This window comes from Meleagris gallopavo, chromosome 24 (genome assembly GCF_905368555.1).
Source record: "Meleagris gallopavo chromosome 24, MGAL_WU_HG_1.1, whole genome shotgun sequence".
Classification (NCBI taxonomy): Eukaryota; Metazoa; Chordata; class Aves; order Galliformes; family Phasianidae; genus Meleagris; species Meleagris gallopavo.
In genome coordinates, this window is record NC_139427.1 from 3,273,062 (window position 1) to 3,299,922 (window position 26,861).

Below are 26,861 nucleotides of genomic sequence, written 5' to 3' on the forward strand. Positions count from 1 at the left end.
TTTCCGGGTTGCGCGTGCTCCAGGGACCCGACTTCTTCCGCTTCCGCCGGAAGCCCCTCTCCGGGCCCTGTTCCCGTGCACGGCGGTGGCGGCGGGGCGGCCTTCAGCCGGGCGGCGTCATGGCGGACGTGACCGCTCGCAGCCTGCAGTACGAGTACAAGGCGGTGAGTGCGGGCCTCGGCCCTGTGCGCGGCCGGGACGTCGTCCTCTTTCCGCCGGCCTTTCCCCGTCTGTGGGGCCGCTAACGCGGGGCCGTAAGGCGGTCCTTGTATAGATGGAGGCTGTTAGGGCCTGTGGTAATTAAAACCAGGCCTGTTAAAATCCGGGAGCTTTGAAATCCGGGATCGTTTAAGCAGCGCCGCGGTTGGAGTTGCTGCCCGCTGAACTTGTGGGAGGAGGGGCAGAATGAATGCGGTCGGAGCCGCTGTGGTGCCAGTGGGGAAAGGAGGGGAGGAAAATAACGGGTGTGCAGCAAGGCTGGGGAGCATAAAGGATGCATCCACCGCGTTGTGACCCATCTCACTCCCTTTCCTCCCTCCCTCTCTTCTTTTTCCCTTCCTTTTCCTTCCCTTTTCCCCTCCTTTTCCTTCCCTTTTCCCCTCCTTTTCCTTCCCTTTTCCCCTCCTTTTCCCCTCCTTTTCCCCTCCTTTTCCCTTCCTTTTTCCCTTCCCTTTTCCCTTCCCTTTTCCCCTCCCTTTTCTCCCTTCCCTTTTCCCTTCCCTTTTCCCTTCCCTTTTCCCTTCCCTTTTCCCTTCCCTTTTCCCTTCCCTTTTCCTTCCCTTTTCCCTTCCTTTTCCCCTCCTTTTCCCTTCCCTTTTCCCCTCCTTTTCCCTTCCCTTTTCCCCTCCTTTTCCCTTCCCTTTTCCCCTCCTTTTCCCTTCCCTTTTCCCCTCCTTTTCCCTTCCCTTTTCCCCTCCTTTTCCCTTCCCTTTTCCCCTCCTTTTTCCTTCCCTTTTCCTCTCCTTTTCCTTCCCTTTTCCCCTCCCCAGAACTCCAACCTTGTGCTCCAAGCTGACCGCTCTCTCATTGACCGGACGCGGCGTGATGAACCGACAGGAGAGGTGCTGTCCCTGGTGGGCAAACTGGAAGGCACCCGTATGGGAGACAAGGCACAACGCACCAAGCCGCAGATGCAGGAGGAGCGACGTGCCAAGTGAGAGGCAGCTCAGGGTCTGGGGGTGCTGCTGCAGGGGTGTGTTGGTGGGGGAGGGCTCCGGGGGGGTGTGCGGTGCTTCCCTGGTTCTGAGCAATGTGGGATCCCAGAGTCGTGGAGGTTGGAAAAGACCTGTGAGGTTATCGAGTCCAACTGGCATGTCCAGCACTGAGCAGTGTCACTGAGTCCTGGAATCAAAGCGTGGTTGAGTTGGGAGCGTCCTCAAAGCCCCCCCAGTCCCACCTCCTGCCCTGGGCCGGCTGCCCCCATCCCGCTCAGGCTGCCTTGGGCAGCTCCAGGGTTGTGGCACCCACAGCTCCTCTGTTTCAGCACCTCACCACTCTCATATTGAAGAGTTTCTTCCTGACATCAACCCTAAATCTCCCCTCTTTTACCCTAAAGCTGTTCCTCTATCTCTCAGACCATCCCCAAACACCACATCCACACAGCTTTTGAATCTTTCCGGGGGTGGAGACTCAACTCCTTCCCTGAGTATCCTGTTCTAATGCTTCACAGCTCTTTCAGTGAAGAAATATTTCCTCATGTCCAACCTAAACCTCCCCAGTACAACCTGGGGCCTGAATCTCTTGTCCTGTTGCTCGATTCTTGGGATAAAAGACCAAACCTCACCTCACTACATCCTCCTTTGAGGCAGATGTAGAGATTCTCCTTTTTTCCAGGCTAAATAACCTCAGTTCCCTCAGCTGCTCACTGTAAACCTGCTTCAGACTCTCTGCAGCTTCATTGCCTTTCTCTGGTTGTGCTCCAGCACCTCAGTGCATTGCACCTTTCATGCAGCGAAAGGCCCAAAGCTGAGTGCAGTCCTTGAGATGCAGCTTCTTCCGTGTGCTTTAATTTGGTAGATGTAGTAGAGTGCTACTTAGGGTGCTGTGTAGTGAAATTGCTTTGGTGGTGTGAGCAAAGGCTAAAAATTACCAGCTTAGAATATACAGAGTGAGCGTTCATTTGAATATTCATTTGAAGTTCAGCGCTTCACGTCAGGAATCTAAAAATGAAATGAAAAAGATTTTAAAAAGGAGAAAAAGAGAGTAGTAGTTTCCTTTTTTTCTTTTTTCCATTGAAAGCCCCGTGGGAGCACATCCACGGCTCCTGCAGTCCCACGGGATGTAAAGCTGGGGGAGCAAAGCTGGGCGGAGTGGTGCCTCCCTGTGGGAAGGGGCTGGGCTCTGAGGTGTGGAAACACTTCTAGGGTATCTTGTAAAGCTGTAGGTTTTGGGGCTGTGCTCCTTGTGGCAGCGGGGTGGGCAAACAGAAGGCCCACGCTTTGTCCTCCAGCAGCACTGGCTGCAGAATTCCCTGCTTTGGAGCTGCCATGGGTGCTCCCTCTTTGCAGGAGAAGGAAGCGCGATGAGGACAGGCACGACATCAACAAGATGAAGGGTTACACCCTGCTGTCTGAGGGCATCGACGAGATGGTGGGGATCATCTACAAACCCAAAACCAAGGAGACCCGGGAGACCTACGAGGTGTTGCTGAGCTTCATCCAGGCTGCCCTCGGGGACCAGGTGAGGATGTGGACACGCGCGGTGGTGGCACATCCACGTCACGATGGGGAGAGCTGCTCTGTGGCACAACCTCTGCCCCCGTGGTGAACCTCCTGCTGCTCTTTGCTCCCCAGCCACGAGACATTCTGTGTGGAGCTGCTGATGAGGTGCTGGCAGTGCTGAAGAACGAGAAGCTGCGCGATAAGGAGAGGCGTAAGGAGATCGATCTGCTGCTGGGCCAGACCGACGACACCCGTTACCACGTGCTGGTGAACCTGGGCAAGAAGATCACGGATTACGGTGGTGACAAGGAAATTCAGAACATGGGTATGGGCGGAGAGAAGGGAATTCAGAACGTGGCTGCGGGCACATGTTGTCACAAGCTGCAGTTTTGGGAGAGGGGTGGGCAGAAAGCCACGTAGCAGCAGCTGGTGCCTTCTCCAGCCTGCTTCCAGGAATCGTGCTTTCACACAGAGGAGCTGGGAAACGTTTGGATGGTTTTCAAGCCTCCAAATGACGTTCTTTTCATCTCTTGGACGTGCGGAGGCGGGGGATCTGTGAACCCTGCATATGGGCTGCAGGTTTTCTGGTTAATTAGTTCCGCTCTCCCTCGCAGATGACAACATCGATGAGACGTACGGCGTGAACGTGCAGTTTGAGTCTGATGAGGAGGTAAGAAAGGCACTGCAGCTCCGTCTGAGGTGTCTCCTCATTTTCAACTGCTTGGCGGCCACCGATTTGATGTGTTTTACTCACACTGGGAAGTGGGCACTGGCTCGGGTTGGGATATCTCTGCCGGAAAGGAGAGGAGGGATTATTTCAGATGCTGCTTTCCTGGCTTGGGAGGATTTGTTGATTATCTTGCTAATCCGAGGCTTATCGTGAGTCAGGACGATGGAAAACAGATGGTGGTATTTAGATCTCTTGGGGCAAACCTGACAGGAGGAAGGATGGATTGAAATGCATCATTTGAAAGTATCTCATAGGAGTGGGATGGTTTCTGTGAGAGGCTGAGAGAATAAGAGAGACCCACGTGAACCTCTTGGAGTCACTCTGTGATCCATGGAGTAAAAATAATTTGACCACGTGGTGCTTTATCAGAACTAAAGGAATACATTGATGTTAAAAGCACGAGCTAAATTGTTTCCCTTCAGGCACGAGCTGCCAGATGGTTCATTTGTGCCAAGGAGAAGCTTCTCTTTGATGTGTGCCAAAGTCACTTACTGGAAATCGTGTTCCCACAGGAAGGTGATGAGGACATCTACGGCGAGGTGCGTGACGAGGCCTCTGATGATGACATGGAAGGAGACGAAGCTGTCGTGCGCTGCACCCTCTCAGCCAACGTGAGGAGGATGTGAAACGTGATTTGGGGTCGTGTGGAGGAGGGCCAGGGATCCTTTTGGTTTGTGGACGGAGCTGAGCTCGGTCAGGGGTGGAAAGCAGCTGTGGAGGCCCAAAGTCCCACGGGAGGGTTTGGGATGCGTCACATTTGCTGGTTCCCTCTTCCTGTCTGTGGGCAGAGGTGGCCCTGAGGTGCTCATTTTGCAGCACGAATGCCACGTGTCCGCTTTTAATAGAAGAAGGTGACATTATTATGAGTCGTTTTGTTGTTTTTTTTTTGTTTTTTCAAGCTTGTGGCATCGGGTGAATTGATGAGCTCAAAGAAGAAGGATCTGCATCCCCGAGACATCGACGCCTTTTGGCTCCAGCGACAGCTGAGCCGCTTCTATGATGATGCCATCGTTTCCCAGAAGAAGGCAGATGAAGTGCTGGAGATCCTGAAGGTGAGCAGCCAGGCAACGTGCAGGGCTGCAGCAGCATCAGAACAGCTGCTGGGAGGGAGGATGTCGCCTTGACACCTCTGTGTTCTTTCAAGTTGTGTGACTGAATGAGGCTGTTGGTGTCCTATGTGTGCCAGCGAGGCAGGCAGGGAAGCAGAGCTCAGAGGTGGTCTCCATACACAGAGAAACGCTCTTCCAAGGGAAGGTGATGGTTTTTTGTTGGGAGATCAGTGCAAGCCAGTTGTGTTTCCCTACAAATGTTGGCGCTGGGGAGGAAGGGGAATCACAGAGGATGGGGTTTGTGTCTGCAGCCCAGCTCAGGCCCTTATTCCCACCCGGAGCTGTTGTTGGTTACGTCAGTTCTTGTTTCAGTTGGCCTGAGCAAAGCAGGGGTCGTTGTGCAGAAATAACTGCTTGTTTCTCATGTCTCATCATCCCAGACTGCAAGTGATGACCGGGAGTGTGAAAACCAGCTTGTTCTGCTCCTGGGCTTCAACACCTTCGACTTCATCAAAGTGCTGCGGCAGCACCGGATGATGAGTGAGTGGCGTTCCCTCTAACTTTGCCTCTGTTCTCACACGGCTCTGGGGTTCCCTGAGGCTTCTTTTACTGCCATCAGTTCTTCCCTGTGAAGCGTGGGTGCTTGATGTTTGCCTCCTTCTTTTGGTTCTCATGGCCTCCTGCCATCTCTTAACTCTCTTTCATCAGTCCTGTACTGCACTTTGCTGGCCAGCGCCCAAAGCGAAGCCGAAAAAGAAAGGATAATGGGGAAGATGGAAGCAGATCCTGAGCTGTCCAAGTTCTTGTACCAACTGCATGAGACAGAGAAGGAGGATCTCATCCGGGTAAGGCAGGAGGGGGAGAAACCACAGGGTCCTTTCTGCTGTCAGAGCTGTCGTCGTTCAGCCACGTGTGCTGTTGGTGGGTGAGGAAGCTGCTGACTCAGCGGGGATCTTGAAAACATGGGAAATGCTGCTGAGCTGACCACTGGAACTCAGCTGAGAGGGCACTGTGTTTATCATCCGGTGTTTTTAAGCTGTCTGAATGTCTGCTTTTCCCTGAAAAATGCCGACGTGGGCAAATTTCAGGGTTTAAATTAGAGTGAGCTGTGTTGTAACAACATTGTTTGACCTCTGAGCTTCCTCAGCTTGTAAAGCACACTGGTAACCCCTGCTCAACTCCCAGTTACCGAGGCCTGGATGTGACCTCAAGGCCAAGGAGCAGAGCCCAGCAGTGCTCCATAGTCTTAGTAGTGTGCTGCATTGGCTCTGCTTGGCCTTTGGAGAACTGCAGCTCCAGGAATGATTTGGGGTTTTGTTTCTTATCTAGCAGTAAGATCACAGTGCTGCTTTGGTGTTACCTTAGGAAACAAACCAAAAGAACACCCCAGCATTGGTGGCAGTGATGTGAAGGGCCAGTTTTGTGTCTCCATGTTTGAGGAGTGTTGGTGGCATATTATGGGCTGGGCTCTTGCTGGGTTTGTTTTTTTGCTCCTTCCTTCTTTTCCTGTTCTCTCCTGGAAGGCAATCTCCTGTCCTGGCCCTGGGGGCTCTGAGTTCTGCCAGTAATGACTGGCTCTGGTTGCACGAATGCCTGTGCTTGAGGGAATGGCTGCGTGTGGCTGTGGCTGTGTCAGGCTGGCAGGAGAACCAGGCAGGCTGTGGAAGAGGCTGAGCAGCTCCTACACTGACACAGCTTTGTGCAGGGCTGAGTGCTTTGTGTCCTGGTGCAGGAGGAGCGCTCTCGCCGGGAACGCGTTCGGCAGTCCAGGATGGACACTGACTTGGAAACCATGGATCTGGACCAAGGAGGAGAGGTAAGGCTCTTCAAAGCTGCCTGTTCCCAAGTGTAAAAGGGCTTTTTGGAGGGGCAGGAGCAGGAAGGTAAGCAGATAAGCCCCTGATGTGTTAAAGAGGCACCCAGCAGTTGGATCCGGCTCCTTTCCCTTCAGTCCCAGCATCAAAGTGCCAGGAGAGCGTTGCCTTTTTCTTCCTCTCACTCTCCCTGTGCTGTTTGCAGGCGTTGGCTCCCCGACAGGTGCTGGATTTGGAGGACCTGGTGTTTGCTCAGGGCAGTCATTTCATGGCCAACAAACGATGCCAGCTGCCCGATGGCTCCTTCCGAAGGCAGCGCAAGGGCTACGAGGAGGTGCACGTGCCTGCCCTGAAACCAAAGCCTTTTGGCTCTGAGGAGGTAGGTGACCTGCTGTGCTGCTGTTCCTTAGGCACAGGCTTTGTTGGGCTGCTCTGAACGTGTCGGATGTTTCCTTTCATCAGCAGAGGGGTGGCAGCAGGGACAGGGAGGTGATCGTCCCCCTCTGCTCTGCTTTGTGAGGCCCCATCTGCAGCACTGCGTCCAGGGCTGAAGCCCCCAGCACAAGAAAGACAGGGAGCTGTTGGAGAGGGTCCAGAGGAGCCACAAAGATGAGCAGGGGGCTGCGGGGTGACCTCATTGCAGCCTGCAGGACCTAAAGGGAGCCCACAGACAGGAGGGGAATCAACTCTTGGAAAGGGGAGAAACAGCAGGACAAGGGAAATGGTTTGAAGTTGAGGAAGGGGAAATTGAGGTTGGATGTCAGGGGGAAGTTGTTTGCTATGAGAGTGGTGAGGTGCTGGAACAGCTGCCCAGAGAGGCTGTGGATCCCCGTCCATCCCTGGAGGTGTTCAAGGCCAGGTTGGATGGGGCCCTGGGCAGCCTGGGCTGCTGTGAGATGTGGAGGTTGGTGGCCCTGCGTGTGGCAGGGGGTTGGAGCTTCGTGATCCTTGAGGTCCCTTCCAACCCTGGCCGTTCTGTGATTCTGACACTCAGCAGGCTGAGTCCAGCTTCTTGGAGAAACTGCACGTGGCTGGAAGCAATTCCTAGTCATGGAGAGTGTATCCTCTGCTGGAGCATCTGCCTCAGGGCTCCCCTGCCCCATTTAGCTGCCTCAGCTCTGCTGTTGCTCACTCCTCACTGCTGCTGTGCTGTGTGAGGCAGCTGAGCCAGAGATGAGGCTGTGACAAATTGCCTCTTTTGATCAGTGCTGGGCAGTGGAAATGTGGGTCGATCTGTTCCATCGTGAGAACACAGCGGAGGTTGGCTTTTTTTTTGATGGTGTGATGGTGATCAGCCTCGTTTGATCTCTCCCTAACATGTACCAGGATCTCTGGGCGTGGGGCTTTGTCTCCTTTGGCCATCTGGTGGCAACGTGATCCTGCTGAGGTCTCACATACTCCCTGCAGCCTGGGGGGGGATAATGAAACAGAGGCATTGAGTTGGACGTTTTTTTCCCTTTTCAGCAATTAGTTTCAGTGGAAAAACTGCCCAAATATGCCCAGGCTGGATTTGAAGGATTTAAAACGCTGAACCGTATCCAGAGCAAACTCTACCGCGCTGCGTTGGAGTCGGACGAGAATCTGCTGCTGTGTGCTCCCACGGTGAGCATCCCGGTGCTGGGGTCCCCTGCGATGGGAGGAGCGCTGTTTGTCACCCTCTGCAAGGGTGATCTTCTGAAGCAGGGTGCTGTAGGAATGCCTCCAACCTGGAGAGGTGTCGGTGAGTCTGATGGGGCTGGTTCTGCTCGCATCGTAGGGCGCCGGGAAGACAAACGTGGCACTGATGTGCATGCTGAGAGAAATAGGGAAGCACATCAACATGGATGGGACCATCAACGTGGACGAGTTCAAGATTATCTACATTGCACCCATGAGGTCTTTGGTGCAGGAGATGGTGGGCAGCTTTGGAAAGGTGAGCAGAGGATTGGGGCTGCCCTGCTGGAGCTGCAGGGTGGGGAAGACGAGCTTTGTTGTTGCAGCGGTTGTGGTTGCAGGAGGGTGTTATCTCTGGCAGGAGCTTGCTGGGAGAGAATCAGTTTGGATCGTGCCTTTGACCTCTGTGTTCTGGGTTCCGTGGGCTGTGAGGGTGTTGATGTAGGTGGTAGCTGTCAGTGTGGGCTGTGGAATTCGTGTTGTCCTGGGGGATGCATCTTTATCCAGCCTGACCTGAGGGCTTCCTTCCAGCGCCTGGCAACCTATGGCATCAACGTGGCAGAGCTGACAGGGGATCACCAGCTGTGCAAGGAGGAAATCAGTGCCACCCAGATCATCGTCTGCACCCCGGAGAAGTGGGACATCATCACTCGCAAGGGGGGGGAGCGCACGTACACCCAGCTGGTGCGGCTGGTCATCCTGGTGAGCAGCACAGGGGCACAGCACCGCAGCCAGGTGCACCTTTAGCTGCCGAAGGTGGAGAGAGAATTGGTCTTTGAGCAAGGAGGGCTGCTGGGAAAGGAGGACTAAGGTGGGGTGAAACTCCTCTCGTTGCTCCTCTTTAGGATGAAATACATCTCCTGCACGACGACAGAGGGCCTGTGCTGGAATCTCTGGTTGCCAGAGCCATCCGTAACATCGAGATGACCCAGGAGGATGTCAGGCTTGTTGGCTTGAGTGCCACCCTCCCCAACTACGAGGACGTGGCGACATTCCTCCGAGTGGACCCTGCCAAGGGCTTGTTCTATTTCGATAACAGGTAAAGCTGGGGGAGGTCTTTGCTCTGGTTCTGGGTCTGTCACAGGGGAATGGGTGGCCTGCTGAGGAGGCAGGTTTTTGTGGTCCTGTTTGGTGGAAGCACGTGAGATTCCAGTCGTTGGTGCAACACCATTTTTGCTCCCCGTGTTTTGCTTAGCAGGAATAGGTGATACTGTCCCTTGCCTTGGTATTTAAACTGGAGCCACGACGTTTCTCAGTGAGTGAGGCGCAGGGGAAGTGCACTGAGCTTAGTAACACGAAATCCAGGCTGCGTTTAGAGGAAGTGGTGTGGCTGACAAACTGCCTCCGGCCCTTCGTGTCAGCATCCCTCCTTTCTGCTCACTGGTGCTCTTGTTTTCCTTACAGCTTCCGCCCGGTGCCCCTGGAGCAGACCTACGTGGGTATCACAGAGAAGAAAGCAATCAAACGCTTCCAGATAATGAATGAGATCGTTTATGAGAAGATTATGGAGCACGCTGGGAAGAACCAGGTCTGGTACTTCTGTCTTGTTGTCACACCCTCCTTGTTCTGTTTTGTTGCTGGTGAGGCTTTTAAGTTGTGGTTGCTGCAGGGAAGAGGTGGATTTACGTACTTGGTGACAGCTGAGGGAGGAACACAAACTTCTGCTCTTTGTCCTCCCTGTCTGATGGATGCGTGAGCTGCCCATCTCTAAGAGGAGGGGATTTTTGCGGTGCTGCCCTGTTAGTTCATGAACTCTTGGTTCTGTTTTAGCTGCACAGCATGGATTGCTATCAGGGGTTTCATTTAAACCTTCCCACCCAAAGCTTGAGGAGCAGGTTGGGTTGGGAGCCTTTACCAGCTACAGCCGTGGTGTTTTCCCCCTTGACAACAGTACCGCCTTGTTTGACAGGTGCTGGTGTTCGTTCACTCCAGGAAGGAGACTGGCAAGACAGCACGGGCCATCAGGGACATGTGTCTGGAGAAAGACACCCTGGGCCTCTTCCTGAGAGAGGGCTCAGCCTCCACCGAGGTGCTGAGGACAGAAGCTGAGCAGTGCAAGGTAATCACACAGCTGGGGGTGTAGGAATAACAGTGCTGCTGCTCACAGTGCAGGTCTGCAGCCCTCCTTTAGGATCTGCGCTGCCTTTGGTGGCTCCTCTTCTCCCCGGGCTGAAAGCCTTGAGCTGGTTGTGTTTGTGCTGCAGAACCTGGAGCTGAAGGACCTCCTGCCTTATGGCTTTGCCATTCACCATGCTGGGATGACACGAGTGGACCGGACCTTGGTGGAGGATCTGTTTGCTGACAAACACATCCAGGTGAGCTGTGCTTCCCAGGGGGAAGGTTTCACACAAGAAACGTTTGGATCGCCTCATTCAGCGTGGGGTGAGACTTCCCACCCACTGTCACCTTTTTTGAGTGTCTGCATTACACCTGGAAGACAAAGGATCTTCCCAGGGTCGTGCAGTGAGCTGGTCAATCTGGGTGAAGATCCCAAATCTTGCTGTTTATCCCCCCTTCCTCTTCTGAGCTGTTAAGGCAGTCACTGTTTGCAACCCTTGTCCGTTTTGTGCCCGTCAGGAACGGCGTTTTGGATCCTTTTGACCTCAGGAAGGGGTACCTACGTGGCTTTACTGATCCCCATTTTTGCTCCTGCAGGTTTTGGTGTCCACAGCAACGCTGGCCTGGGGTGTGAACCTCCCTGCCCACACTGTTATCATCAAGGGCACGCAGGTGTACAGCCCTGAGAAGGGACGCTGGACTGAACTGGGCGCTTTGGACATCCTGCAGGTGAAGTTTTGCCAACAGCTGTGCTGCTGTGGCTGCTTTCATGCTTCCTTAGTAGAGCAGCTCTCTGCTCTGTGCTGTCAGACTGCCTCAGCTGTGCTGGGAGCTGCTGTCCTGCTGTCAGGGCACAGCGGGATGGGATCGCTAGGAGAGAAGACAAACGATTCCCATTATTTTGCCCAAGCACATCTGAGGTATTTTTGTGCCTCCTGCCAGCTAGAAGTAGCAGCAGGCTGAGCAGCCTGGCAGCGAAGCCCCGGGACACGCAGCAAGGAGAATTTGCCACGCTGATAGCTGTTATTTCTGCTGACATCACTTTCTCATTCCCCAGATGCTGGGGCGTGCTGGGAGGCCTCAGTACGACACCAAAGGTGAGGGGATCCTCATCACATCCCACGGCGAGCTGCAGTATTACCTGTCCCTGCTCAACCAGCAGCTCCCCATTGAAAGTCAGATGGTGTCGAAGCTCCCAGACATGCTGAACGCAGAAACTGTGCTGGGCAATGTCCAGAACGCAAAGGTGAGCTTTAGTTTGCTTTGTGTGCGTCTCACCCTTCTTGTTGTGCATCCAGAGCTGCTGGGAATGGTGGGAGCTTTGCAGTGCCACATCAGCTCTGCTTGGTTGGTGTGTGGGCTCTGATGGTGTGCTGCTGTTCCTCAGGATGCAGTGAATTGGCTTGGCTATACCTATCTGTACATCCGGATGCTGCGTTCCCCCACTCTCTACGGGATTTCCCACGATGATTTGAAGGGGGATCCGCTGCTGGACCAGCGCCGTTTGGATCTGGTTCACACTGCAGCCCTCATGTTGGACAAGAACAACCTGGTGAAGTATGACAAGAAGACAGGGAACTTCCAGGTGAGGAAGAGAAGAGGGGCTGTGGCCAAGCGGAGCTGGGCAAGAGTGTCCTCTGGTTGAGAGAAAGGTGTAATCTCAGCGATTAAATACAAATCCCAGGGAGTGCTGAGGAGAAGGTGCGAGGTGTGGAGCTGCGTGTTGGGTAAAGCAGCTTTCCTTGGGGGATTTGTAGCCTGAGGGATTACCTACGGCTCGTCTGGTGGTGTTACCTCAGCTGTGGCCTTCGTACCTTCTCTGTGTGCCGTGAGCAGTCGGGTGTCATTCTGCTGCTTCGCTACGGCTGCTGTCTTTGCTGCAGGTGACAGAGCTGGGCCGCATCGCCAGCCACTACTACATCACCAATGAGACAATGCAAACGTACAACCAGCTCCTGAAACCCACCCTGAGTGAGATCGAGCTGTTTCGGGTCTTCTCGCTGTCCTCAGAGTTCAGAAACATCACAGTGAGGGAGGTACGGAGCCGTGCATCCGTCCTGAGTGACGCAGCCCTGATGCTGCAGGGGATGGTGCAGATCCTTGTCCTGTGTGGGGCTGTTTCATCACTTCTCCGTTGGATTTCCGCAGGAAGAGAAGCTTGAGCTTCAGAAGTTGCTGGAGCGAGTTCCAATCCCCGTGAAGGAAAGCATAGAGGAGCCCAGTGCCAAGGTGAGGCCCGTCTGCCCCTGCTGGGGGTCTCCCGTGCCCACCTTGGGAGAGAAGCCATCCCTACGAGAGCTGCCACGTGGGCCTGCAGCTCTGCAGAGCTTTCTGCTGCTCACACAGTGAGCTGAGAGCCCTCTGTTCTGCTTCCCCAGATCAACGTCCTCCTCCAGGCCTTCATCTCCCAGCTGAAGCTGGAAGGCTTTGCTCTCATGGCAGACATGGTGTACGTTACCCAGGTGGGTGAGGAGGCACAGCCAGGACCTCTGCATCTCCTCCCTGGTGTCTGCAGATCGGTGTCTCAGTCTCCCTGCTGGTGGGAGGGACGGCAATCTGCAACCCAGGGATTGAGTTGGTGTTTGAAATGGCTTGGAAAATAACTACAGCTGCGAGTGTTAAGGAGGGCCGGCTCCCATCAGGGGAAAAATGAGATCTTTGGAGTCTTGAGTTTTTAATCAGAATCCTGAGAAGATAATTTAGAGACTGCAAGACTGTTCTGCCATAAATGCCAAGCTCCCAAAGCTGGGAGTTGAGTCACTGCTCCTCCTGTGAGCGTTTGGGGGTGAAGAACGTGAGCTCAAAGGAGAGGATTGGGGGTGGGAAGGGGGAGGCGTTGGATCCCAGCTGAGCTCTGAGTGCTCCCCCAGTCTGCAGGGCGGCTGATGCGTGCCATCTTCGAGATCGTCCTGAACCGTGGCTGGGCTCAGCTCACTGATAAGACCCTCAACCTCTGCAAGATGATCGACAAACGGATGTAAGTGGCAGCACCTCCGGGGTGTTCCCTGCTTTAGCATAGACTTACAGGGATGCCTGGCTGTGGGCTGGCCTTGGGCAGCGCAGGGAACCCAGCGAGGGCTGCAGCTGTGTTTTGGTGCTGTCTCACCCAGCCCGTGGTGTCCCTGCAGGTGGCAGTCAATGTGCCCTCTGCGCCAGTTCAAGAAGCTGCCTGAGGAAGTGGTGAAGAAAATTGAGAAGAAGAATTTCCCGTTCGAAAGGCTCTATGACCTGAACCACAATGAAATAGGTACCGAGACGTGGGCTGTGAGCATTGAGAGTGCTGAGGTTGGGGTGCCTGTTCCTGGCTGAAGAGGCAGAGCTGTAAGCTCTTGGGCAGCCTGGGGAAGGCTGAGGCTTTCCCGCAGCACTTCTCCCTTTCCAGCTGTGCTTCTGTTGCAGATATTGCTCTGGGTGAAGTCCCAGAGCTGGTGTTCACCCTGCTGTCCTGATGGCAGTGCCTTTCTCTCGCAGGAGAACTGATCCGGATGCCCAAGATGGGCAAAACAATCCACAAATACGTCCATCTGTTCCCAAAGCTGGAGCTCTCTGTCCACTTGCAGCCCATTACCCGCTCTACCCTGAAAGTGGAGCTCACTATTGCCCCCGACTTCCAGTGGGATGAGAAGGTGAGCTGTGCAGCCAAGAGGAGCTGCCCTCAATAAGGGGAGGGGGCAGTGAAATACGGCCAGGCTGATGAATACCAGGCTGGGCTGGGGTGGTGTTTCTGGGACAGGATTGCTGTGCAGGGCTGGTGTTCAGTTCCTGGAGCTCTGCATCCAGCAGGATGGTGATGGTTCCTCTCACTCAGGTGCATGGCTCGTCTGAAGCCTTCTGGATCCTGGTGGAGGATGTGGACAGCGAGGTGATCCTGCACCACGAGTACTTCCTGCTGAAGGCCAAATATGCACAGGATGAGCACCTCGTCACTTTCTTCGTGCCCGTCTTTGAGCCCCTGCCCCCACAGTACTTCATCCGGGTGGTGTCTGACCGCTGGCTCTGTACGTCCCGTCCTGCCTGCCTCCCCCCGGGGTCTTGTGGGGAGGGGGGTGCATCAGATTTTGGGGCTGTGCTGATGGAAGGGCTGCTGCCATCCTGATGACTTCCAGGCTGGGTTTCCCTGGGATGAGCAGCTCAGGAAATGAAACCATGGCAGCGCTCTCTGAGCTACAGATGCTTTGTGTGCCTGACAGCCTGTGAGACCCAGCTGCCCGTTTCCTTCCGCCACCTGATCCTCCCTGAGAAGTACCCCCCTCCCACAGAGCTGCTGGACCTGCAGCCACTGCCCGTATCTGCTCTGAGGAACAGCGCCTTCGAGAGCCTCTACCAGGACAAGTTCCCTTTCTTCAACCCTATCCAGACTCAGGGTGGGTACCAGCACTGCTTGCCTCCTCCAAACTGCTTCTCCATGGTCCTGGTTCCTGTCCTCTGGGGCTCAGACGTGAGGAATTCTTGCAGCAAGTAGCAAACCTCCCCAAACCTCCCTTAGCCACGCAGATTCGATGCCTCTAAATCTTGCATGGCCCAGAGCATCTTTGATGTATTCCTTTGCACATCAGGCAGCCTGAGGTTTGCTCCTGGAAGCTGCGCCTTTGCTGCTTGTGGTCCGAACTTCATCTGTGCTACTCGTAGGGATGGGGTTGAGGGCGTCCCAGAGCTGCTGTGCCTGCATTCATCCTCCTGGGCATGGCCAGAATAGGGAGCTCGCACCTGGGGTGTGCTCTGATCCTGGGCTAAAACTCTTAGACAGCTTCTTCTGCATCTCCTCCCTGTGTGAACCGGGCCCAGGCTGTGTTCTCTCAACCTTTGCGGTGATGTAAGTTGCTTCCTTCTTTCTTGTCTGTCTGTCCCCAGTGTTTAACACCGTCTATAACAGCGACGACAACGTGTTTGTGGGTGCCCCCACGGGAAGTGGGAAGACCATTTGTGCTGAGTTTGCCATCCTCAGGATGTTGCTCCAGAACTCAGAGGGACGCTGTGTGTACATCACCCCCATGGAGGCCCTGGCAGAGCAGGTAAACCCCGGAGCTTTGCTCCGGCTTCAGTTTCCTTCTTTGTCCTCCCCCTGTTTCACATTCCCCATCCGTTCTGTGCCGGTGCAGCTCTCGGGATGGTTTGAGTCCTTTGATTAATTGCTTTCCTGATGTCCCTGAGGGAGCAAAGAGACACCGCCGTACCTCAGGCCTGCTGCTGTTGGGGTGTGTGTGCATCTCCAGGGCTTTGGTAGGATTTATTGGAACAGGAAACTGACACAGCACCCCTTGCCTTTCCTCAGGTCTTCATGGACTGGTACGAAAAGTTCCAGGAGCGTCTGAATAAGAAGGTGGTTTTGCTGACGGGGGAGACCAGCACTGACCTGAAGCTGCTGGGCAAAGGGAACATCATCATCAGCACCCCTGAGAAATGGGACATCCTGTCCCGGCGCTGGAAACAACGCAAGAACGTCCAGAACGTCAACCTCTTCATTGTGGATGAAGTGCATCTCATCGGGGGCGAGAACGGGGTACGGGCTTTGGGGGTGGCACGGCGTGGTGGGGTGGTGCCGATGCTCATCATCCCGTTGGTCTGAGAGCTGGGAGCAGAGTGGCTGTGGGGTGGGCGGTCAGCTTCTCCCCCTGTGCTGTGGGATGGGCTGGACAGGAGGACGTTGGGAAGCTGAGGAGCTCAGGAGGGGTAGATGGGGCTCTCCAGGGCTTCCCCCCCCTGGTTCTGCTCCAACCCTCCCTGCTCCAACCTGCCCTGTCCCACCCTCAGCCCGTGCTGGAGGTCATCTGCTCCCGGATGCGCTACATCTCCTCGCAGATCGAGCGGCCCATCCGCATCGTGGCCCTCAGCTCCTCCCTGTCCAACGCCAAGGACGTGGCACACTGGCTGGGCTGCAGTGCCACCTCCACCTTCAACTTCCACCCCAACGTCCGCCCCGTGCCCTTGGAGCTGCACATCCAGGTGGGGTTTTGGGCAGTCCTTTCCTTCCTGCCCCTTTCCTTCCTGCCCCTTTTCCAACCAGCATCACTGCCCGCTTCTCTTTCCTGCAGGGTTTCAACATCAGCCACACGCAGACCCGCCTGCTCTCCATGGCCAAGCCAGTCTACCACGCCATCATGAAGCACTCTCCCAAAAAGCCCATCATCGTCTTCGTGCCGTCCCGCAAGCAGACGCGGCTCACGGCCATCAACATCCTCACCACGTGCGCCTCAGATGTCCAGAGACACAGGTAAAGGTGCTGCGGCCGCGTGGGATTCAGTGCCTGGCTTTTCCTCCTCGCAGCGAGGCAGGGATGAGCGCCTGGGCCGTGTGTGATGGGGGAGAGCTGGCGTTGCTTGGCCTCAGATGTCACCTGGGGGGGGACGGGCTGGTGGGCCTGGCTGCGGTCCCCTCACCACGTGTCCCTTGCAGGTTCCTGCACTGTGCAGAGAAGGACCTGGTGCCCTACCTGGACAAACTGAATGACAACACGCTGAAGGAGACGCTGGTGAATGGCGTGGGCTATCTGCACGAGGGGCTGACGGCCATGGAGCGGCGTGTGGTGGAGCAGCTTTTCAGCTCTGGTGAGGGCTGGGGTGGGGACAAAACCCCCTATTGGACCTGCAGAGCCTCCTCAGCACACCTGGCAGTGCTTTTGATCTTCTGGGCTGGGAGTGACAGCTCGCCCGTGCCTCTCTAGTCCTAAAATCCTAAGAGATCTTCAGCTTCACCATCTCTCCTCTTCGTGCATTGAGTCTCTCTGCCCGCATGTCCAACCTCTGGATCTCTCTGTGTCCCAGGATGCGTGCTGCCCCTGGGCTGACCACTCTCCCCGTGCCTTCCAGGTGCAGTGCAGGTGATGGTTGCCTCCCGCAGCCTCTGCTGGGGTATGAACATTGCAGCTCACCTGGTGATCATCATGGACACACAGTACTACAACGGCAAGATCCACGCGTGAGTTGTGTGACACCACCAACCCAAAGTCCTCCATCTCTGTCCAGGCAGTGGCTGAAAGCCTGGGGAAGCGTGGAGAGCTTTTCACAGAGCCACTCTCCGTTCAAGCCATCCTCTCTGTGTCCCAGGTACGTGGATTACCCCATCTACGATGTGCTGCAGATGGTGGGCCATGCCAACCGCCCGCTGCAGGACGACGAGGGCCGTTGTGTCATCATGTGCCAGGGATCCAAGAAGGTACGTGAGGGGCAGGGCACCATTTCTGGCCTGTAAATATCCAATCTGGGGTGTGGATTTCTCCTTGGGAAGCTCAATGCAATCTGATTTCACTGCTGCATGGGAAGGGCGCTGGGATGCTGGAGGTGCTGGCTTTATTCATCCCCTTCCCTTCTACCTCTGCTCCGCTGTAGGATTTCTTCAAGAAATTCCTTTACGAGCCCCTGCCAGTGGAATCCCACCTGGACCACTGCATGCACGACCACTTCAACGCCGAGATTGTCACCAAGACCATTGAAAACAAGCAGGATGCAGTGGATTACCTCACTTGGACGTTCCTGTACCGCAGGATGACGCAGAATCCCAACTACTACAACCTGCAGGGTGAGCAGAGGGGTCTGCACCGGTGGCCGTGGGCTGGAGGCTTTCACCAGGACAGCTTTTCTCCGTCCTGGGGTATTTCTGAGCCACGCTGCTGTGCCCACAGGTGTGTCCCACAGGCATCTCTCCGACCACCTCTCGGAACTGGTGGAGCAGACCCTCAGTGACCTGGAGCAGTCCAAGTGCATCAGCATTGAGGACGAGATGGACGTGGCTCCCCTGAACCTGGGGATGATTGCAGCCTATTATTACATCAACTACACCACCATTGGTGAGGGAAACGTGGGAGGCAGCGCAGTGCTTGCTGCTGCTCCTGCTCTCTGTCCTCATTCTGGATGCTGTGGGTGAAGGAGGGAAAGCACTGCGTGCATAAATCCCTCCACGTTCAGCGTGAGGCTGCGTGTTCTCTGCCTGAAGGCATCCCTTACGTTGCCCAGCTTAACACCGCTCGCTTGTTCCCAACCCCTTTTACCTTTCTGCCCTTCAGAGCTCTTCAGCATGTCCCTCAATGCCAAAACCAAAGTGCGAGGCCTGATTGAAATCATCTCCAACGCTGCTGAGTATGAGAACATCCCCATCCGGCACCACGAGGACAACTTGCTGCGCCAGGTGAGGTGGAGCTGCGGTGCTGCAGGGCAGAGCCTGCCTTTGTTTTCTGCTCCGCGAGGCCCGAGCTCTGACTGCTCTCTCATTTCTCCCCATAGCTGGCCCAGAAAGTCCCCCACAAGCTGACCAACCCCAAATTCAACGACCCCCACGTCAAGACCAACCTCCTGCTGCAGGCTCACTTATCACGCATGCAGCTGAGCGCCGAGCTGCAGTCGGACACGGAGGAGATCCTCAGCAAGGTGCAGCGGGGCGGGCGGGGGGAGAGGCTGCTGCAGCCCCGAGTGCTGCTTTCTAACCCATCCCTGCCCTCCGCCTGCAGGCAATCCGACTGATCCAGGCGTGTGTGGACGTCCTGTCCAGCAATGGTTGGCTGAGCCCTGCGTTGGCCGCCATGGAGCTGGCACAGATGGTGACCCAGGCCATGTGGTCCAAGGATTCCTACCTCAAGCAGCTGCCTCACTTCACCTCTGAGCACATCAAGCGCTGCACTGACAAGGTAAAACCCAACGCCCGGCTCCATGCTGGAGAATTTAGGCACAGGGACCCCCAGCTTAAAGGCAGGGGCTGAGAGCTGTGCTGTTGCAGGGGGTGGAGAGCGTGTTTGACATCATGGAGATGGAGGACGAGGATCGGAACGCGCTGCTGCAGCTCTCGGATGCACAGATCGCCGACGTCGCCCGCTTCTGCAACCGCTACCCCAACATCGAGCTGTCCTACGAGGTGGTGGAGAAGGAAAGCATCCGGAGGTGAGGAGGGGGCTGGCAGCACGGTGGGGCCTCGCAGCGCCGCGTTGGCACCCTGACTTTGCTTCTCTCCACGCAGCGGAGGCCCCGTGGTGGTGCTGGTGCAGCTGGAGCGTGAGGAGGAGGTCACCGGCCCCGTCATCGCTCCCCTGTTCCCCCAGGTGTGGCCAGGAGCCAGGAGGGCTTTTAGGGCAGCAGGATGGGGGAGACGGCCCGTCTTGCGTAAGATGGGCACCGTCCCCAACGCTGCGTGTCTCCTCTTTGGCAGAAACGTGAGGAGGGCTGGTGGGTGGTGATCGGCGACTCCAAGTCCAACAGCCTCATCTCCATCAAGCGGCTGACGCTGCAGCAGAAGGCCAAGGTGAGCAGGGGCTGCGTGGGGCTGCGATGGGTTCGTCGAGCCCCCCGACCCCACCACAGCCCTGACGCCCCATTCCTTCCCTGCTCCCAGGTGAAGCTGGATTTCGTGGCCCCGGCCACGGGGACGCACAACTACACGCTGTATTTCATGAGCGACGCCTACATGGGCTGCGACCAGGAGTACAAATTCAGCGTGGATGTGAAGGAGGCTGAGAGTGACAGCGAATCTGATTAGTGGGGGCTGTGCTGCCCCACTCCGGTGAGGATCCGTGACCAAACCGTAGTGCTTCTCACCTCCCTCTGCGTGTATTTCCTGTTTTTTAGGATGTTGTACAGTGTTTTTTTTTTTAGAATGGAGTTGTCTGCAGAACCTGGAATAAATGCTGAGCCTTCCCCAACCCTCTTTTGCGCTGCCGTGTTTGTTTTGGGGTGAAAGCACAGAAGCATTTGGGGTTGTTTCCTCCTGACAACGCAGTCCTGACCCGCTCTGCTTTCTCTCTTAGAGCTGTGAGGTTGAATTTCAGCACCTTCCCACCTCATTGAGTGCTTCTATGCCCTTAGGTTTGCTGCTGCGAGTTAATTAGCAGAACTAATTAAGGCAAAGTGAGCTGTCAGCAGGGAGAAGCGGCGGTTCTGGGGTTTGGCAGGAGGAGGAGAGGCTGCTGCCTGCCCAGGAGCAGCTTCTGGGAGCAGCACAGGCACAGCAACACCTCCCTGGGGCTGTGCTTTGCTGGGAGGGGTCCAGCCCTCACAAAACCTGTTCCCTGTTGGGCTGCCCTCCCCCATCACCCTCCAGCCCGGGGGTAGCACCTCCACCCTCACCAAAAAAGAAGAGCCTGGAGGCTTTGGGCTGACAGCAGGGATTTATTGAGCACACAGCAGAGAGAGGCAGCTTTCCCCCTCTCTCAAAGCCCCCCGGCTCCTGGCAGAGGAGCTGTGGCTTTTAGGCCAGACAAAATTCACCTGCAAGAAGGCCGGAGTCCAAAGGGCAGAAGGAGGTGGGACACAGGTTGGTCACCCCCACCCCCTTCTCTGTAACAGCAGTGGGCTTTAGGAGCAGCACAGCCCCACCACGATGCCCCAAACCCTCAGCACGCTTCAGGCTGCTGGTACTTCCAGAAGGCAATCTCGCCGTCGTCGCTGCAGGAGGCGAGCAGCCCCGGCTCCTTTGGGTTCCAGGCCACGCAGTTGACATCCTGTGAGTGCGCCCGTGGCACGTGGGCTGTGAGGCTGAAGGTGGGCTGCTGCTGCTGTGGGGAGGAGGACGAGCTCTCCTCGAAGACCCGGATGGCGTCGTCACCGCAGGCTGTGGCCAAGGCTCCGGTGAGGCGGCACCTGGAGGGGAGCCGGTGTGAAATATCACCCAAATCCCGAGAGAGCAGAGAGCCAGGCGGCGTCCCTGCTGCCGCACGCTCACCAGGACACGTCATAGATGGTCCTGCTGTGGTAGCCTGAGAGGTTGCAGACGCATTTCCAAGTGGGGTCGGTGCCGCTGCACGCCACCCCTAAGGGACAGGAGGAAAAGCTCAGCACGCCGCTGGTCAGAAGGGGGAAAACCACTCGCGTGCACAGCGCTGAGCACTCAAAGCCACAGCGAGGGGTCGGGGTGGGGGCTCACCTTCCTCGTTGCCGGGTTTGTAGCACTGCCAGATGCGCACCGTCTTGTCGTCGCTGCAGGACGCCAGGCGCTCGCCGCTGCCATCGAAGGCCACGCTCCACACGGTGGATTCGTGGCCCTCCAACGTGGCGCAGCACACCCAGTCGTCCTCCTCCTCGTGGTACAGCTTCACCGTGTCGTCGTAGCTGGCCGAGGCCAACAGCTGGGAGAGGAATCAGAATCACAGACCGTCCCCAACCAGCGGGGCTCCATAGGGATCACAGAGCCCAACCCCTGGCTCTATAAAGGATCGTTCAAACCCCGTGTCTGAGAACACGGTGCCCTGCCCTCCCTCAGGCACAGAGCCTTTCCCAACGCGCAGAGGGATGCTCGCAGCTCTCAGCTCAAGGTGCTGCTGCCCCTGGGGTGGGTTCTCACCTCCTGGCTGGGGTGCCAGACCACGTGTTTGACGTCCTGAGTGTGCGAATTGAGGACGCTGACGCACTCATACTCCTCCTCTTCATCCACTGTGGGGAAGAGCAACACCCTCCATGAGGAAATGGGGACACAAGGGGGGATGCTGTGCTCTGGGCCCCGTTTCCTCACGCAGCACCAGCACTCACCTTCCCAGACCCAGACGCTCTTGTCACGGCTGCAGGTGGCCAACAGGCTGCCCGAGGGCGCCCAGGCCACCGACTTTACTTCATTCTCATGGCCTTCCAGCGTGGTGACGCACTGTGGGAAGAACACAGGGAGCTGCAGGACTCTGCTGTGGGCAGGTGGTGGGGGCAGGGGGACGGGGTTGGGGGGGGGGCCTCACCTCGAAGCCGTCCTCGCACCGCTTCCAGATGCACGTGGTGGCATCAAAGCTGGCAGAGGCCAAATAGGAGCCGCAGGGCGACCACGCCACCCTACGCACCGTGCGCTGGTGGCCATCGGCCAGCACTGCCCGGCAGACCCAGCCTGACCCTGAGTGGGAATGATGGGGGACCCCGATCAGAGCCCCGCCCCTCCCCCACCAACTTGCACCCCTTTAAGCCTCACCCCCCAAAACCCCGCCCACCGCTCCTCTGGCCCCGCCCCTCCTCACCCCCACCCTCTTGGCCCGCCTCCGATTGGCCACGCCCTCTCTTAGCCCCGCCCCTATTCAATGTGTCCCCGCTTCCATTCGTCTGCCATTGGCCGCGTCCTTTCTTAGCCCCGCCCTCACACCTTGAGGCCCCGCCCCTTCCCACGGCCGCACTGCAACACCTGGCCTCGCCCTATCGGCCCCGCCCCCGATTGGCCACACCTTTATAAGCCCCGCCCTCACACGGATGGCCCCGCCCCTTCCCGCAGCCACACCGCAGCTCCGGTGACCCCGCCCCCAATTGGCCCCACCCCCTACACATTGTCCTCCCGCCCCATTGGCTGCGCCCTTTCTTCGCTCCTCCCCCCCCCCCCCACGCTCACCCCTATTGGACGCACCCTTTCTTAGCCCCGCCCTCACTCCGACGCCCCGCCCCTTCCCGCGGTCTCACCCCTCATAGCCCCGCCCCCACAGCGCATAGCCCCGCCCCTTCCTGCCGCCCCACTGCAGCCCCGCTAATCCCGCCGTACCCTCTCTGCCCCAGATGCGCACGGCGCGATCCCCGCCGCAGGACGCGAGCAGCGCTCCGCCGGGGCTCCACGCCAAGAACCAGCAGCGCGCCTCGGGGTGCGCGGCCACGCGGCTCTGCAGCACCAGCGCCTCCTTCATCGCCCCTCTTTCTGTCGCTAACTAGTGACGTCACCGCGAGCGCCGGAAGCGGAAGCGCGCTGAGAGGCCGGAAGCGGAAGCGAGCCCGCAGCCTGAGGCGGAGCCGGCGCTGCGGGCCGGGGGGCGCGGAGGCAGCATGTATAACCCGGGCGGGCCCGGGCTGCCCGGCGGGCGGCGGCGACGCGGGGCGACGGGCGGCGGCGGGGGGCTGCCGAAACAACCGGAACGCAGCCTGGCCTCGGCGCTGCCCGGAGCGCTGTCCATCACGGCGCTGTGCACGGCGCTGGCGGAGCCGGCCTGGCTCCGCATCCACGGCGGGACCTGCGGGCGGCAGGAGCTGGGAGTGGCCGACGTGCTGGGCGTCGTGAGGGCCGAGCTGCTGCGGGGTGAGGGCGGAACGGCGGCGGTTGGGCTCGGTTGGGCTCCGCGCTGGGAGCGGGCGGCGCTCGGGGCTCGTTGTGAAGCTGGGTTTGGGAGCGGGCGGCTCTGGCGGCGCCGCTTGGCGTTACGTTGGCGTTTGGTGGCGCTGAGGTTGCGGCCGGGAGAGGCCCGGGTCCGTTCTGCCTTCCTGCCTTGTGGCAGAACGAGAAAATCCCCCGTCTGTGCGGTTCTCCTCTGCTCTGCCGTTCCTCCGGCACGCCTGCAGTCAGAGCTGCCCACCCCCCCCACCGTCTGTGTGTGTGGAGAGGTGGAGTGACCCCCCCCAGGAAGAGCATTCCTCCCCATTGCCGTGTCCCCGTGCTAATTGCCCTTAATTAAAGGCTTTGGCTGTCGCGTTGTTTAGGTGGTGGCTGTGAGCAGTTCCTCTGTGTGAGCACACAAACAGACCGCGCTGCAGGTGAGCCGAGGTGATCTCCACGCGTGGGACCTCCGTGCAGCCCCTCTCTGTGTGCCAGAGGCCGCGGTGCTGTCAGGGAGGCTTTAGAGCACGGGGAAAGAAGGAACCTGTGCCACCCGTTTTGTTTTCTGGGCTGTTTTGGTGCTGTTTATCCAGCTTTAATCTCCGCTGCAGCGGCACTCCATAAAACACAGCGCATGATGGGGCTGTATAACAAAGGTGTGTTTTATTGAGGCCAATGAAAGGCACTCAGCTGTGCTCTGCCAGCACTCATAGCCCTGATTGTCAGACCATTAAGGATGAAAGCGGCGCCCGTATCGCAAGCAGTGCTGAGGCTTTGGGGCTCTCAGCATCTCCCTCTCTTCCCACAGATTACTGCATGAACCCTCAGACCGTTCTGCTGCTTCGTGTCATCGCCGCCTTCTGCTTCCTGGGCATCATCTGCAGCCTCTCAGCCTTCCTGCTGGACGTCTTTGGGCCCAAACACCCGGCCCTGAAGATCACTCGTCGTTATGCTTTTGCTCACATCCTCACAGGTAATTCCCAGAATGCGTGGAGGAGCCCCGGGCTGATAGCTCAGCCCCCCATTTCCATCTCTGCCCCCTCATTAGTTGCCTTTCCTACATGCAGAGCTTTCCCCCCGCTCTCTTCTCGCTGCTCGAAGCCTGAAGGCTGGTGGGTTTTGTTGCTGCCTCGTGGTGGCACAGCTCTGACTTCTAAAGCAGAGCTCAGTCTGGGATGGGAGAGGTGAGGGTCCTCAAAGAGGCCCTGCAGAGCAGAGCTGTGCCCTTCAGGGGAAGGTCACGGGCTGTGACTCATCCGTGTGAGGCTGAAGGAGCTTTATGTCCCTGATCCCTGCCAGCATTAAGCACGTCACAGCGCTGAGCTGCTCACTGGAGCTGTAAGCCCGGTGCTGCTGTATCTGCCCTGCTCCTTGTCTGTCACAGGAGCCCTTCAGCCTCACCTCACAGCCCTCTTCCTCCCCCCTTTCCCTCAGAAGGCAGCGATTCGTTCCCCAGCCCGTGCTTACTCCGTATCTCTGTGCAGCTGCAGCCTGCCACAAAGCCACAAACAGCTGCTTCTGTTTTTTCCCTGGGAGCAGGGAGTTCAGTCTCCTTGTCTAAAAGAAGATGCAGAGCGTGCCCAGCTCCGCTTCCTCCCCCTTGTGCCCGTGGTGTTTCTGCTTTATGCCCGTGGCAGCTTTGCTCCCCCGTGGCAGCTTTGCTCCCCCGTGGCAGCTTTGCTCCCCCGTGGCAGCTTTGCTCCCCCGTGGCAGCTTTGCTCCCCCGTGGCAGCTTTGCTCCCCCGTGGCAGCTTTGCTCCCCCGTGGCAGCTTTGCTCCCCCGTGGCAGCTTTGCTCCCCCGTGGCAGCTTTGCTCCCCCGTGGCAGCTTTGCTCCCCCGTGGCAGCTTTGCTCCCCCGTGGCAGCTTTGCTCCCCCGTGGCAGCTTTGCTCCCCCGTGGCAGCTTTGCTCCCCCGTGGCAGCTTTGCTCCCCCGTGGCAGCTTTGCTCCCCCGTGGCAGCTTTGCTCCCCCGTGGCAGCTTTGCTCCCCGATGCTTTAACCACGAGTTTAACTCCCTGCTTTCCTTCCTGCCCACCCAACGCCTCTCCTTTCCCCCCTCCCCGTTTGCCCTCAGTCCTGCAGTGTGCCACCGTCATCGGGTTCTGCTACTGGGCCTCAGAGCTGATCCTGGCCCAGCAGCAGCAGCACAAGAAGTACCACGGCTCCCAGGTCTACGTCACCTTCGCTGTCAGCTTCTACCTGGTGGCCGGAGCTGGGGGAGCCTCCATCCTCGCCACCGCTGCCAACCTGCTGCGGCATTACCCCACCGAGGAGGAGGAGCAGGCCTTGGAGCTGCTGTCAGAGATGGAGGAGAACGAGCCTTACCCTGCGGAGTATGAGGTGATCAATCAGTTCCAGCCGCCTCCAGCTTACACCCCCTGATGCTGCGGGCCCGGGGATGGCTTCCTGCCTCCCTCAACTCTCCTTGGACTGGGGACGCCGTCCTCAGTGCTCCGCTCTGGGGCACGAGAGCAGCTCCTTGCCTCCCTAAACTCTCCTTGGATGGGGCTGCTGTCCCAGCGCTTTGCAGTCCAGGCACCTCGTGGCTCTCCTGATTTTATTTTTTTCCCACCCCCCCCCCCGTGCCGGGGGAAGAACTGCTTTTAGAACGGGATTTCTTCATCCGAAGCCTCCCTTGTTTTGATGAACTCTGTGTTGTGATTTTAACCCTTCTCTCCTCCACCAACTGAAATAACACCGCTCTGGGGCTGAGCTCTTCCCAATCCCCTGGACGATGGGGTCATCACGCTGTGCTGGAGATGAATTCCCACCCGAGAACGCGGCCCCGGCTCCGTATTTATCCATCTCCATAGGAAGTGTGCAGGTGGGAGAGGCCTTTTACAGCAGCAGCACGACTTGGGGACGGGCACAGCGCCTCTCCTGCGCCGAGCACACGCATTTTGCACTTTAACTCACGAGGCTCTGCTGATGCAGGGAGTTGAGGGGTGCAGAGCTGCTGCCCCCCAGCTCCTGTTGTTTTTAACAGAGATGAACGGAGACTTTTATACAGCGCCGGCTCTGAGGAGCGGATTGAGTCCATGCTAAGTGATGGGCTGTGGCTTTTATGCAAGATCCCAACACCTCCACCCCGATAATTCCATTCCGATGGGAATTTTGGGCTTCTTGTTCCCTTTTCGTGGCTTTGTGTCCTGCTTTGGGTCGACTGCCCCGTTCCTCTGCGCGCCCCGGGGAGGTGCTCGACCCTGAGCTCTGCAACCAGCCCTGCAGCAACCTGAGCGGCCAGCAGGGCGAGCGTTGCTTTGGGGCTGGCTGAAACAAAGAAGGGAAGCAAAGCGTTCCCACAGCCACCCCCTGAGCACCGCGCTGCTGGGAAAGCTCGGCCCCAGGAGGAGATTTAGGGCGGGAACGCTGCTGGATGCAGCTCCCACCCCTCCTCCTGCCCCGCAGCAGCACTGCTATGCCAGCAGTGACCCGGAGTCAGCGGGGCTGTGCTCGAGGAGCAGCCAGCGCTGAGCTGCGGGGGGGATTCCACGCTCCCCCCATCCCGACGCGCGCCGTGCTGCAGCCCCGGGTGCCGCCGTGTTGTCCCGGAACCCTTCAGCCCCCCCCCCCCCGTCCCCAAATCCTCCTTACCCCCCGTGATTATATGCAAGAGAGGGCTGGACTGTAAATAGTCTGTGCATAACATTGTATTTCTGTAAAAACGCGCACCGAGATAAAGGAGAATGAGACGATTTCCTGCACCTCTGCTAATCCGTGTAGCTTAAAGAGATCGGGGGGATGTGGGGGGGTCTTCGGGCCGCCCCTCGCTCACCGCAGCCCGTCCCACGGCCCGACTTTTTCTAGAGACAATAAACCCGGTGTACAGCGGTGCGGTGCGGTGCGAGCTGCAGCTCCGTTCCCTGAGCGCTGCGGCTGGGGGGGGGCGGTTGGGGGGTGGGCTCCTCCATTGGGGTGCAGAGCTCTGTGCCCCCC

General features: G+C 57.7%; 3 protein-coding genes across 3 annotated transcripts; 2 read left to right on the forward strand and 1 right to left on the reverse strand.

The window, feature by feature from the left end:
- Positions 1 to 3: 3 nt before the first annotated feature.
- On the forward strand, positions 4 to 19,586 carry SNRNP200 (small nuclear ribonucleoprotein U5 subunit 200). Its single transcript, XM_085242720.1, has 45 exons — positions 4 to 164; positions 990 to 1,153; positions 2,508 to 2,679; positions 2,793 to 2,985; positions 3,275 to 3,330; positions 3,903 to 4,001; positions 4,290 to 4,442; positions 4,880 to 4,979; positions 5,148 to 5,284; positions 6,172 to 6,255; positions 6,459 to 6,632; positions 7,718 to 7,855; positions 8,010 to 8,165; positions 8,438 to 8,608; positions 8,752 to 8,945; positions 9,311 to 9,434; positions 9,816 to 9,965; positions 10,111 to 10,221; positions 10,562 to 10,693; positions 11,022 to 11,210; positions 11,352 to 11,549; positions 11,848 to 12,000; positions 12,113 to 12,193; positions 12,343 to 12,426; positions 12,835 to 12,941; positions 13,093 to 13,211; positions 13,436 to 13,590; positions 13,773 to 13,962; positions 14,155 to 14,328; positions 14,816 to 14,976; positions 15,237 to 15,464; positions 15,716 to 15,907; positions 15,997 to 16,175; positions 16,358 to 16,509; positions 16,771 to 16,879; positions 17,008 to 17,116; positions 17,290 to 17,479; positions 17,583 to 17,747; positions 17,964 to 18,085; positions 18,181 to 18,324; positions 18,405 to 18,581; positions 18,671 to 18,831; positions 18,908 to 18,989; positions 19,097 to 19,189; positions 19,280 to 19,586. The coding sequence occupies exons 1-45, from the start codon at positions 120 to 122 to the stop codon at positions 19,421 to 19,423; spliced, it is 6,411 nt and encodes a 2,136-aa protein (XP_085098846.1). The 5' UTR covers positions 4 to 119; the 3' UTR covers positions 19,424 to 19,586.
- Positions 19,587 to 20,032: 446 nt separating this feature from the next.
- On the reverse strand, positions 20,033 to 22,523 carry CIAO1 (cytosolic iron-sulfur assembly component 1). The gene is made up of 7 exons (XM_085242721.1): positions 22,385 to 22,523; positions 21,606 to 21,754; positions 21,409 to 21,520; positions 21,224 to 21,312; positions 20,807 to 21,008; positions 20,606 to 20,693; positions 20,033 to 20,523 (listed from the first exon to the last, which is right to left on the reverse strand). The coding sequence occupies exons 1-7, from the start codon at positions 22,521 to 22,523 to the stop codon at positions 20,277 to 20,279; spliced, it is 1,026 nt and encodes a 341-aa protein (XP_085098847.1). The 3' UTR covers positions 20,033 to 20,276.
- Positions 22,524 to 22,659: 136 nt separating this feature from the next.
- TMEM127 (transmembrane protein 127) lies at positions 22,660 to 26,620 on the forward strand. Its single transcript, XM_085242724.1, has 3 exons — positions 22,660 to 22,909; positions 23,733 to 23,897; positions 25,000 to 26,620. The coding sequence occupies exons 1-3, from the start codon at positions 22,660 to 22,662 to the stop codon at positions 25,305 to 25,307; spliced, it is 723 nt and encodes a 240-aa protein (XP_085098850.1). The 3' UTR covers positions 25,308 to 26,620.
- Positions 26,621 to 26,861: the final 241 nt, after the last annotated feature.